The sequence below is a fragment of the Nelumbo lutea genome, chromosome 1 (assembly GCF_056320005.1).
Source record: "Nelumbo lutea isolate HS-2025 chromosome 1, American lotus-T2T, whole genome shotgun sequence".
NCBI classification, from domain to species: domain Eukaryota; kingdom Viridiplantae; phylum Streptophyta; class Magnoliopsida; order Proteales; family Nelumbonaceae; genus Nelumbo; species Nelumbo lutea.
The window spans coordinates 90,532,537-90,546,098 of NC_142684.1; the positions used below are offsets into that span (position 1 = coordinate 90,532,537).

The 13,562-nt window shown below is 43.6% G+C and overlaps 1 protein-coding gene across 1 annotated transcript in view; it reads right to left on the reverse strand.

The window, feature by feature from the left end:
* Window positions 1–10,801: 10,801 nt before the first annotated feature.
* LOC148876081 (TOM1-like protein 3) overlaps window positions 10,802–13,562 on the reverse strand; it is a 58,307-nt gene continuing 55,546 nt past the window's right edge. Inside the window, exons 8-10 of the mRNA XM_088966016.1 lie at window positions 13,077–13,162; window positions 12,806–12,997; window positions 10,802–11,810 (exon numbers count right to left, since the gene is read on the reverse strand). Of these exons, the coding sequence (XP_088822142.1) occupies window positions 11,126–11,810; window positions 12,806–12,997; window positions 13,077–13,162 (963 nt within the window). The 3' untranslated portion in view covers window positions 10,802–11,125. The remainder of the gene's footprint in view (window positions 11,811–12,805; window positions 12,998–13,076; window positions 13,163–13,562) is intronic.

Sequence of the window (13,562 nt, forward strand, 5' to 3'; positions counted from 1 at the left end):
ATAAAAACCATTTGGAATGACAGTTAGATAACTGATGCCACGTAATGTTCCAAATGTGTGGTTTAAGATGCACATGAAAAAGAAAAGGAAAAAGGAGATTAATTACCAACAATTAGGCTCTTAGTTTAGGTGGGCTTGGGTTGAGCATTTGTTAAATTTCATTTGAAGGGTCTGGGTCAAGTCTGAAGAAATGTAGTTTAAATTCTTTAAATTAAGCCTTTAAAAACCGAGTCGAAAATGGAACCGTTGTGGCCATCGATTTCTAGGTCAATGGTTCAATTATTAAGATCGAATGGTTCAGGCGGTTTGGTGAGACTTGAATATTAGGGCCTGGGCTTCATTACTTTAGTGTTTTATGAGAAAAGAGAGACATATATGTGGTTGTCGGCCGAAAGAGAGAAGAAATAAAGAAAAGAAGGAAAGAAAGAAAGAAAATAAAGGAAGGAGAGAAAAGAAAAAAATGAAGGAATGGAGAGAAAGATGGAAGGAGAAGACAGTGACGACATTCTCCAGTGATGGCGACGATGGCAACAGAAACACAGTCGCAAGGGGCAACCTTCGTACCTGTCTCTAATCTCGAATCTGAGAACTGAGATCTCAGTTCTAAGATATGAGATTTGATTTCTCTTCTCCCTCTCTCTCTAGGATCCCGGTAATCTCAGATCTGAGGTCATTTTGTCTCAGTCCCTCCACATCTCTCAATCTCCTCTGCTTCCTTATTAACTATAAACCACTGTTCGGGTCAAATGGGTCGATAGTTCGATCTCTTGGGTCAGTGGTTCTCTAACCAAGTCAACGGTTTTTGGACTAATAACAGGTAACAGCCCAATCATTCAGGTCAATAACAGTTCGAAAACACTGCTTTAAACATTCTTTAACCACTATTCAACATACCATGTTCTTGTAGGGCTACAAAGGGATCAGATAAAATCAGATATAGCTAAATCCAAATTTGATTCGCTTATTCTCAAATTTAAATTGAATGTTGTCTTTTAAATTTATACTGGATATGGATTGAATTCAAATTAAAATTAGATATTCAACAGCACTAATGAATTAAACTAAAAATGATCAAAATATTGCATATGTATCAATTATCTATTACTAATTTACTATATAATGCCAATACTTGCCTTTTCGATCATGTAGGTCATAAAAGTTACATATGATAAAAGGTTAATAATATCTATATCTTCACCTTTTTATCTTTACTTTATACATGTGCCCTCGTACTCGTACTGGTACTATATAATGCCGACATTTGCTTTGCTTCTATATAAAACCAAAAAGTTAAATCAGATTGTTTTGTAGCATTAGGTTAATACCGTCTATCTTAATTAATTAACTTATTTCCCTCTTTCCTCTTACTTGTGGAAATGCATGTATATCACACAACAATAAGTTATTGATAATATGAATTAAAATTGAATTTGATATTGTGTATCATGAAAATATATTGAAAATAAACACACACAATGTTCAAACGAATTTACTATATTAGATCATGGAATTTTGTGAAGTATGACCAAAATTTAAAATCATAACGTACATTAGCATGTAAGAACAAGCTGTTTGAGAACATTTTGCTGTAACACATGCAGTGCAATTACTTTCTTGCAACTCTCCGATAGAATAAAGGAACTGTGCTTGTCTTTTATGCAAGAAAATGCTTTAGGTGGTGTTTGGTACCACTGCTGTTTCTTAAAAAACATTATATCAATAAACATCCATGCAACAATAGTGTTATTGCCAGATGCAACAACATTGTACATAATCTCCTATTTGGTAAAACATTTTTATCACTGTTTTCTTAGAAAACGACGAGGGCAGATCAAGTCCTCACAAAGTTGTGCTCACACCCTTTTTAGCCGAGTATTGGGAACATCTTTATACAAGAAATGTCATGGAGGACATTTTATAGAAAATCGACTTTCTTGGGTTCCAAGGTGATTTTGTTTTTTGGAAAAACAACTTACCAAATAGAATAAGCCATCATTTTCTCAAAAACAACAATAGTACCAAACACTACCTTAAAACAGAAGCAATTTTGACACATGAAAATTTCTTTTTTTTTTTCAGATAAAATGTCTTTTTATGTAGATTTTTTATGTGAAACTTTGTAAAGTGGGGTGCCTTGCTTTATTATAAAACAACTAAAATACATAATATACTACTTAAAAGTTAAAATTGACTACCAAACGATCCTTATGGGTTATTGGTAGGGATTTTAATGCAATTCTGAGGCTGGATGACAAGAAGGGGTGTAGGGGCACAAACAGGGGAATGTGGATGTTCGCAGACTTCATTCAAAGATGGGAACTACTTGATCTACTGCTGAGTGGAGCTCAGTACACCTAGACCAACAACCAAGAGACTCCCTCTCTAATTAGGCTTGATAGGTTCATTATATTTATATACTGGGAAGACCTCTTTCCCAATACTTTTTAGGAATCCTTACCGAGAGTTATGTTCGACCACATCCCTTTGCAGTTGTCGACTGGCAGCCCTAGGAAGAAGGCTCAACCCTTCCAACTGGAACATTGTTGGATGGGCTCAAAGGATTTCCAAGCAAATGTAAAATCTTGGTGGGTGGAGGCTTTGTTTAAATGTTCAATGAGCCATATCTTGAGCAAGAAGCTTCAGTGGCTGAAAGGCAACATTAAGAAATGGCAGAGGGATAGGATGTCAAAAGATGAAAAAAAGGAAAGATAATTGTTTGAAAATCATAACAAAGATTGATTCAGAGTTGTAAGGGAGGCAAAGAGAGTGGAGAGACTCAAGGCTAAGATGGAACATGATTACTTAACTTAAGAAATGGCAGAGCTCTTTGGTTGAAATTAGGGGACAATAACACCGCTTTTATTTTCATAAGTTTGCAGATGCAAGAACAAGGAAGAATGACATCAAGAGGCTACAAGTAGGGGATGCTGTAGTGGATTAGGAAAAAGAGATTAACGAAGTTATTGTCAGTTTCTATGAGCAGCTCTATAGTGAACTATGCAAGGTTAGACCAACTTTGGATGGTCTCCATTTTGAGACGTTGTCTGAACATCAGTGGTTGAGGTGGAGAATCCCTTTAATAAGGAGGAGGTGAAGAGAGCTTTAGATGAAATGGAGGGGGACAAAGCACTAGGCCCTAACAGCTTCACCATCCTCTTTTCTAAAAAGTTTTGTATGTCCTAAGACCTGATCTGATGCAGTTTCTAGAGGAGTTTCATCATTCTGCAGCCTTTGAGCGAAGTTTGAATGCTTCCTTCTTATCCCTAATTCTGAAGAAGAGTGGTGCAGTGGAAATGAAGGACTTTTGTCCAAACAACCTAATTGGAAGCATGTACAAAATAAACTTAGAAAAGGCCTATGACCATGTCAATTAGGCTTTTCTAGATTATATGATAGCAATAATGTATTTTGGTAGAAAATGGAGATAAAGGATGAAGGTGTGTGTGACAACCCCAGGTTCTCTATACTAATAAACTAATAAATGGTGCTACTCGTGAGGACTTCAATAGCTCCAGATGATTAAGGCAACGCAACCTTGTCTCCATTGCTTCTTGTTGTAATGGAAGGTGATGAAGGAAGATTTGGCTCGACCTCGTAATCACTCAACACGTGACAAAAGCAACAGCTCGACACAACAGCATGCCCAAGGCGCAAACTCCGAAAGGGGGAACCAATGGTCCGAACTCCCTACGAGGAGCCCGAACTCCCCACAAGGAGCCCGAGCTCTCCCTTAAGCCCTGAACCTTACGAACACAAAGGGCAATAACCCAAACTAGCCTGCCCCATGGCAGCTTGGGACACACCTCTATCCGAACTCAAGACTTCCACTCGCTCACCACTCCAGCACTTCGCCTCTAGGACACCGACCTGAACAACCATACCATGCCTGACACCGAGGAAGCCCGTATCCAGGGGCGGCGCACCTGACTGACTTGGGATCTGACGCTTGATAGCCACACTTCAAGCGGTCACCTGCCACCGCCATCTCCAGTTACAGAGACAGCTCCGACAAGGAGCAGTGGCGGTTCTGTCCCAGCAGAAGGGATGACACCTGAACTAGCAGAAGCACAGAAGTAATCATACCCGACCTGACGGAAGCCTCGGAGTGAGCGCGCGAAGTGGTTATAAAAGGCTCCCTACCCCCCAACAACAAGGTATGTGAACTTTGCGCCATCTGGTTTTATCTTGCCTTCAAGAGAATACTAACTTGAGCTTCGGAGCAATCTCACCGGGTTCCTCCCTGGAGATTCTTTGTTTATTCCGTTTCAGGCTCCCTGTTGCTCCAGTCGGAAGCAAGGTCGTTGATAGCTAAGACCAGCCAGATTGCGCACCATCAATTGGCGTCGTTTGTGGGAACGCTTCTAAAAGCCTCCCTCTAAAACTCTCATAACCTCCTCTTCTTCCAAAAACTCCAACACCCATGGCTTCTTCCAGCAATGTCGGACGTGGCACAGAGATGAACACCATCGGGGAACAACTCCAAGTCCCCGTGGTGTGCATCGGACAGTGCGCCACAAGCAGTGGCGCTCGTAAACCTTCCTGCCCTGAACATCCCTCTTCCACTCCTTATCGAAACAAATTTTGTTGAACCAACTACTGTCCCCCTGGCGACCTACCAGAACCAGACGACCTGATCCAATGCATGTGGGCAATGCAAGCCCAAATGCAACAGTTCCAACAGCATCAACTCCAACAGTACCAAGTACTACACCACCTCTCTCAACACCACTATCAGCAGCAGTTCCCCCAACTACCCCTAAACCAGTCACTGCTTCCACCTCGACACCCCGCTCCGAAGCCAGTTAAGGCATCCCCTCAGGGTGGACGCCCTCACCAAGGAGAAGCCTCCCAGCTCCAGAACCCCCCTAACAGCTAGGCCTCATCCCCAGGCTGAAGGGAAAGGAAAATCACCCCCATCTCGCAGCTCACAAGCAGGTCGGGAACCTCGCCCGCAAAGTCAGCACCTCGGCGCTCCAAGCCTGAGTTCCCACTCACAGAGAACCGATTCAGCACCCTAGCAGCAGATTACCAACATTTTGGGCCATCGAGCTCGGCAACACAAAGGCCAGCAATGCCAGTACCAGGCCCACTCAACAACGAAGGCGCCGGCGAAGTCACCGAACCACCACCCGTGTCCTACCCGAGCTCAGAGGTAAGGAAGAGACGAGCTCGAATGAGGTAAAAGCTGCCCCAATTCTCTCAGTTCCTTCCCCCCTCGCATCAAAACTCATAGTAGTCCCCATGCCCAGAGACTTCAAGCTCCCACCTTTGGACAAGTATGACAAGTCCTTTGACCCCAAAGACCACGTCGATGCTTTCTAGTCCCAAATGCACCTCGCTAGGGCCAGTGAATCATGCATGTGTGTGGCCTTCACCACCACCTTCAGGGGGGTAGCCCGCACTTGGTACAGGAACCTGGCCCCCGGGTCGATAAAATGCTGGGCCCAGTTCGTGCAGGTCTTCACCGCACACTTTGTCACCAGCAAGCGGTGCCCCAGAACCAAGGAAAACATCTTCGGAGTAGTCCAGAGAGAAGGATAATCCATCCGGGGCTACATCAAGCAGTTCAATGAAGCATGCTTGCAGATACTACGATTAGACCCTGCGGTGGCCAAGAGAGGAGTAACACACAAGGAGTTCAAATGGCACATGGTAGCCAGCCAACCCGCGACCGTGGCCGAATTCCTCAAGCTCGCGGACAAGTTCATGAGAATAGAGGAAGAGATCAACCAAAAGACCAAAGGCGGGGTCGAGAAAAGGAAAAGAGAAAGTGAGCCCTCCAACCCAGGTGACAAAAGAAACCCGGCCCGGGAGGCAAAGCCAAGCCAGCAGTCCCAAGCTCCCTTAGTAGTTCGGACGGATTACACACCGTTAAACACGAGGCAGACCGAGATCTTGATGACGATCAAAGACGCCCCATACGTAAAGTGGCCACCTCGCCTAAAGGGGAATCCAAACGAGAGAAATAAAAATATGTATTGTAGTTTTCATAGAGATCATGGTCATAGTACTGAACAGTGTAATAATCTCCGGGATGAGATAGAGGGACTCATCCGTCGCGGATACTTGAGAAATTTTGTACAGCTTAATAATAATAATAACAAGGCAGGTCGGCAAGGGGAGCACGGAAAGGATGCCCTCAAATCCAGCAGCAGACTAGTCGAAGCGTTGCAACGACAGCCTCTAGAAGAGAGGCCAGTTCGAGGAACCATCAATGTGATAGTGGGAGGTTCAGTGGTAGCAGGGTGTACTTCAACAGCAACCCGGACGTCAGTTAGTGAGGCAGCCCGGGAAGGACAAAACCCTCCAAAGAGGCCGAAGACAGAAGAACCGATCTTCTTCATGGAAGACGATGCGCGAGGTGTCCACTACCCCCACGATGATGTGCTTGTCATAAAACTAAGGATTAGCAACTTCGAAGTCAGGCGCGTACTTGTGGACTCAAGTAGTTTGGCGGCCATCCTCTTCAAGTCAGCGTTTGACCAGCTACAGTTGCAGAGAAGTGAATTGAAGCCCGCAAACACTCCTCTGGTGGGCTTCAGCGGAGATGAAGTCAAGCCCCTCGGGAAGATAACAGTACCTATGGAAGTCGGCACATGGCCTTGTGCGGTCAGACTCAACCACGATTTCCTGGTGGTCGCAACCCCCTCCCCATACAATGCCATAATAGGGCGGCCAATTACGCATATTCTACGGGCAGTGGTCTCCACCTACTATCTAGCAATGAAGTTCCCCACAGACTTCAGTGTGGGGGTAGTGCGGGGCGACCAGCTTGAGTCTCGCAAGTGTTATGTTGCCGCCTTGAAGGGAAAACCAAGGCAGCCGACGACCTCGAGCTGGAGCGGCCTACGGAGCAGGGCGAGGAACAAGCTTCGGCCACAGAGGAAACGGTCACGATCTCAACCTCGGCTACGGATCCGGCTAACGCTACAAATCGGTGCTTCAGTCAAGGAGCCTCTATGGACCGAACTGGTGAGTTTCTTACTTCAAAATTTAGATATTTTTGCATGGTCCATGGCCGATATGCCCGATATTGACCATGGCCTTATAACTCACAAACTTAACACTGACCTTGGTGTCAGACTCATTAGACAGAAGAAATGCAACTTAGCCCCAAAATGCTGGAGGGCAGTCGATGAGGAGGTCGAAAAGCTCCTTGTAGCAGACTTCATAAGGGAAGTTCATTACTCGAGCTGGGTAGCCAACCCAGTACTGGTGAAAAAGGCAAACGACAAGTGGCGCATGTGCGTCGACTACACCGACCTGAACCGAGCTTGCTCAAAAGACTGCTTCCCCCTCCCCAGAATTGACCGCCTAGTGGACGCGACCTCGGGACATGAGCTACTGAGCTTCTTGGACACCTACTCAGCTTACAACCAAATCAGCATGGATCAGTCCGATGAGGAAAAAACCAGTTTCATAATCAAGTTCAGCATGTACTGCTACAAGGTCATGCCCTTCGGATTGAAGAATGCTAGGGCGACCTTCCTGAGACTTGTAAATAAGCTGTTTCGGCCCTTAATTGACACGAAAATAAAATGTTATGTAGACGACATGATCGTCAAGACACAGTTCTCACAAGAATTAATACAAGACTTAGATTCTATCTTCCAAATTCTGTGTCAGTTTAGCATGAAACTGAACCCCAACAAATGTGTCTTCGGTGTCACCTTGGGTAAGTTCCTAGGGTACATTGTCAACCAGCGCAGTATTGAGGCCAACCCGGACAAGATAAAGGCCATCCTAAACATGAGACCACCCTGAAAAGTAAAAGAAGTTCAGATGCTAAACGGTTGCATAGTCGCTCTGAGCCGCTTCATGTCCAAATCGGCAGACCGATGCCTGCCTTTCTTTAAGGCAATCAAAGGCAAAGGGTTCGAATGGACTTGAGATTGCCAGCTCGCGTTCGACGAGCTAAAGACCTACCTCGCTACTGTGCCAACCCTAGCCAGGCCCGAGGAGGGCGAGGTCTTAGAACTGTACCTCTCGGCAAGCGACGAGGTGGTCAGTTCGGTACTAATAAAAGAAGTAGACCGGGTCCAGTGGCCCGTCTATTATATTAGTAAAATTCTGTAGGGAGCAGAGACGAGATACCTACAAATAGAAAAGCTAGCATACGCAATAGTAATTGTAGCTCAGAAACTCCACCCATATTTCCAGGCTCACATTGTCATCGTCTTGACTGACAAACCTTTGAGGCAAGTCTTACTCAAGCCCAAGGTTTCCGGTCGGCTGACGAAGTGAGCCATCGAGCTCAGCGAGTACGACCTCCAATATAAGCCACGAACTGCTATTAAGGCCCAAGCCTTAGCAGCTTTTATCGTCGAGTGCACGTTCGGCCTCGAAGCCCCTGGGCTAGTTGAGCCCAAGATCCCCAGTTCGGGTGAGCCCGGAGCTCCCAAGCCAATAGAGTCTGAACCCCGTGAAGTAGCAGCCAATGTGGCACCTCTCCTGGTTAGGCCAAATGCGAACTGGGATGAGGGGCCCTGAATCCTTCACGTAGATGGCTCCTCGAACCAGTAGGGCAGTGGGGCTGGAATAGTCCTACATAGCCCGGGTGGCGTGAAATTGGAGTACGCACTACGCTTTGAGTTTGCGGCATCCAACAACGAGGCAGAGTCCGAGGCACTAACGCAAAAGGTAAGAGCAAAGCACATAGTTATCTGTAGTGATTCCCAACTCGTGGTCAACTAGGTTACGAGCGAATACGAAGCATGCGATCTCTCTATGATCGCATACTTGGCAAAAGTAAAGATGACTCTGCTCAACTTTCAGTCACACTTCATCAAGCAAATCCCGATGTCAGAGAACACCGAGGTCGACGCCCTGTCCCGGTTAGCCAGCACGAGTCACAACACCATGAGAATCGTGTACATAGAGGACTTACCTCAACCTAGCATTCTCGGTGGAGCAGAGGAGGTCGCTCTTGTCCTTGAAGCAGAGTCGAGCTGGATCGACCCACTTGCGAGCTTCTTGCTAGATGGAACTCTCCCTGTGGACCGCAATGCAACCAAGAGGGTGCAGCGCCAGGCAGCCAAATATGTCATAATAGACGAACAGTTGTACCGACGGTCCTACACGCTCCCCTACCTGCGTTGCTTGCGACCTGCCAAAGCCAAGCTTGTACTTCGTGACACTCATGAAGGATTGTGCGACGGACACCTGGGGGGCAAAGCCCTCGCCCAAAAAGTACTTCGACAAGTGTCAGAAGCACGCTAATATCCACCATCAGCCTGCTTCCGACCTCAAGTAACTCACCAGTCCATGGCCCTTTGTGCAATGGGGCATCGACCTCCTGGGGTCATTCTTGCCAACAACAGGTGGGAGAAAGTTCCTAATGGTGGCAGTAGATTACTTCACAAAATAGATAGAAGTTGAACCTCTGGCAATAGTATACAGAACTTCTTTTGGAAGAACATAGTATGTCATTTCGGGCTACCTCGGGTAATGATCTCCAACAACAACAAGCAGTTCAAGGATATCAAGTTCCAAGAATTGTGCCAAAATATGGGAATTTGTCAGAACTTCACATCGGTCGCACACCCGCAGGTAAACGGTCAGATAAAAGTAATGAACTGAGCCATCATCCATGGACTGAAAGCACGACTAAACCGAGCTAAAAGGTTGTGGACGGACGAACTACCAAGAATAGGAGAAAATATGTGCTTCATGAAAATGGCATGAGTCGATGACTCATAAAAAAAGCACACTATTAAATTATAGAATCTTGTATCAAAATGACATGGTAGAACCTATAAAACTTTTTTCAAGAATTCCATGTTAATCCCAAGATTGGATTAGCCAAACACGATAGCTATGTAACGGGGTTTGAAACCAATGATTCCACAGTAATTAAGTACATATGACCCGCAATTACTCATTCTCTCAGTTAAGCATTTATGGTTGGCATGGGAGGTTATCATTGGTCCCATGGCCCCACTACACAGTCACTGCACTCTACTAATTGGAATTATCTTAAGGTAAAAAACTTAAACATGCCTGAGTTTTTCTAAAGGAATTAAATATACTTTTCCGGCTAATTCTATTGGACTTAAACATATCCTTCATCAATGAAAATTCACATGTGAACTCATTTAAATTTTCTAAAATCCTATTTTGTCCTTTGGGGCAGAAAACAGAAGTGAGGTGAAGAAGAAGAATAAAGAACATGGGAGGAGAGAATTGAAAAAAGGAATAGTGAATAATGTTGAAAGAGAGAGAGAGATTGAAAAGTGATCTTATTCCATTTGTCGGATTTGATGGGTTGAAAGAGAAAGAGGATTGTTTCAACTTTCAAATTCCAACTTAAAGTCCCTGTTGCCCAGAAGAATTGTTTTACAGAGCAACATATTAACACTAGCATGTTTCTTCTTTTTCTTCTTATTCTTCTCTCTTCAATGCAAGTTGTGCTTTAGCATTCTGTACTAATATGTCCATCACCCACATGAGTTTGAAAAACTCGGGATATATTTTCAAATTTTGAAAGGAAATGGATTTTAAAAACTCAAGGTATGTTGAATCAAATTTATGAAAACTCAGGGTATGTTCATGCTTTAAATGCCACAATGCCAGATATCTTGCTGGCTGGTTTGTTATAGCAGAGATTTGGGTTCAAATTCCACTTTCACTAAATTATAAAAAAAAAAAAAAATCCTTCACTAGGGTTTAAGAGAGGCTGTCCCGTCATCTAACCCATTAAAACAAAAACAACAGAAAAAAGACTGAATAAGGAAATTGCAAGATACAATTCGAAAATGAAACCTATACCAGAAGAGCCATCCAGAACAAGGAGGTAGACACATTTGGAGGAAATCAAATGGGGAGAGTAGGGAGGCCCCTACATCCATGAAATATTCAAGCAAAAGACTATCACATTCATACACATGGATATATCGCATGAAGAATATCGTCTTTCTACAGCAAAATTAATAACAAATGGTGGAAGACAACGCAGGGAGTCCAAACCTCAAACAACTATTATCCTACCATAACACGGACAAACCACCAGCCAAAGTTCCAACCCGCTTTTATTCAATATCAAAGTCTCATCCTTGTGTAAAAGCCTGGTAAACCAACAAGTACCTATCAAGTAATGCCTCGGTAATCCACAAGATTGAGCAAGCACTCAAAATGATCTCTGACCGCCAGATTTAGAAGAGGAAGACTTGGCCTTTGCAAAATCAACCAGGTCCTTGAAGAGGGCATCCTCAGGTTTGACTTGTTTTGTTGAGATTGATGAATCCTGAGTATCAGTCTTTCCTTGGCTTAGAGAGAGATTCTGGGTCTGTCCTACTAATGCATCACATGACAATCCTGATCCACCACTAGCATTGGAAGGACCACCAGACAGAGCTTGCTGTTGTTCGAAGAACTGTTGTCGTTGATTATACTTGGAAGGTGGGGGTGGCAAAGTGCTAGGAGGCTGGATATCCCAAGGAGCTGAAGGAAGTTGCTCAGTGGATTTCATACTTTGTACAGGTTCATCATATTTGGGCTGCCCTGTAAACACAGAAGATGAAGTTAATTCCTTTGCTTGAGTTTGAGGGGATGAGAAAGGGTATGTTGGCATCAGAGGTGAGGTAGAGTTTGTGTTGTCCGAATGAAGTGGCACTGCAGGAGGTGTTCGTTCTGGCAGCTCAGGTTTTTCAGATCTGTAGACATCACCACTGAGATAATCAACTATGCCAGCATCTGCATTGACTGGATTCTTGGATGGAGGTGGTGGAGGAAGAAGTGGGCTAACAGCTATCTGGTCATTCTTAGCATTGGCAGACTTCCTAGCTTGCCCCAGCCCATTATCTCTTGAAGATCTGCAATTGCATGATTACATATTTAGCTTGGGCTTATAATAAACAGGACCAAGAACTCATTAGAAACTCATAAATAGAGAAATGAATTAAAAGATCAAATTTTGGGAAGTCAGCAGCAAAGAAATCTACATGCCATCTCACATACAGGTCAAGAGTTTACCAGCAGAGAAAGGAACTCTGTTGCATATTTCTTTGTATATTAGTACAAATCAAAAGTCGGATGCTTAGGGTGTTCCAACTTCTGTCATCCAAACCTTGGCTTCTACCAGCTGTAGCCATCCAAGCTCTTTCATCTCTTGCTCTCCATGTTATTTCTCTCTCTTTTTATTCTTAGATTTTTTTAGGTGTTTTTTTGCTTCTCTTTTCTTCTTGTTCTAGTTTTTTGAGGTTTTTCTTCTTTGCTCACAAATCACAGCAAAGGGGTTTCTTCTTGCTTGATCTGATTTCTAGAATTAGGATTTTCAATGTTTATACAATCAGTAGAATTCAAACTGATTGGAATATTTGGTACTTCAAATGAATTTGTATTTTCGAATATCCAATGGATATCTAATCAAATTCAAATCACTACTCTTTAATTGGAATCAAATACGAATATTCCTTGATTTGACTTGAATTCGCTCCATTTACTTGTTAGCTAAATTATGGATGGAAGGGATATACTGTACTGTGCTAACAAATCACCACTTGAGTGATTGGGCCTTTTCCTTTTGTTGCTAAGCCCTAGTCCTGTCATACATCATCTCATGTACATCCCCCTCCCCCCTTTTTTGGTTTAATGAATTTCTCAAAAAAAAAAAAAGAAAAGAAAAAAAAAACATAAAAGGTTTAGTTTGGGCACAACAGTCTCTTTGACTGAGACTTGTCACAAGGACAGAGGGTGATAAGGGAAACGGACAGAACCCTTTTGGGCACACAATAACAGAGCCAGTGGAATATTCCTTAGTTGTTTGTTCAACACTTTAACCAGGCAAAAAAAGGGAGGCAAATATCACCTGTGAGCTAACTGGGCAAAATCATCTTCTGATTCATCCTCTTCATGGTTCACATTTACAAGAGTTGCAACTGGGTCGACCGTTTTTCCTGCTCCTTCAGTAGGTTTTCCATTTACCATGTCATCATGTCGGCAAAGCACACGCTGCAGTTCATCATTCAATGTCAATCCCTGGCGTAGAAGCTCCTCATCTCTGGATAAGCAACTAGAACTGTCACTTCAAATGATTTTAAGCAACAGAAATCATATTAAGATTCAAGGCATTTACATACGTTGTGTTGTTCACAAGAATCATGACACGCTTCTGGTAAGAACGACACTGTTCAACAAGGTCCACAATAACTTCTTGTTTTACCCCCTGCCAAAAAGATGGATAGTTATAAGGAACCCAGACAACTAAATCAGTAACATGCATTAATATGTTCAACCATATTTAACTATTATTGTCATTACCCATGAACCCTGCCATATATCAGGTTCCATCAAAATGGAGGTTCCACAAGTTTTACATGAATGACTTATAGGGAGTAGTTTTATTGGAGGCCACAGTCTTAAGAACTTTCCCAACTTTCAATCTCATTCCAGTGCTCTTAAATGCCCTAGCAAAAAAAGTTCACTTAATTGCAGACTAGCAAGTGAAGGACAGCATCAATTGTTTGTACCATTCTGTGTTACCAGCTATGGCTCTTGCATTAGTTGGCCTTTGCCTTGGGAGATAATTGGATGAGTTTGGCATGTTAAGGAAGATGTCTGAGGGA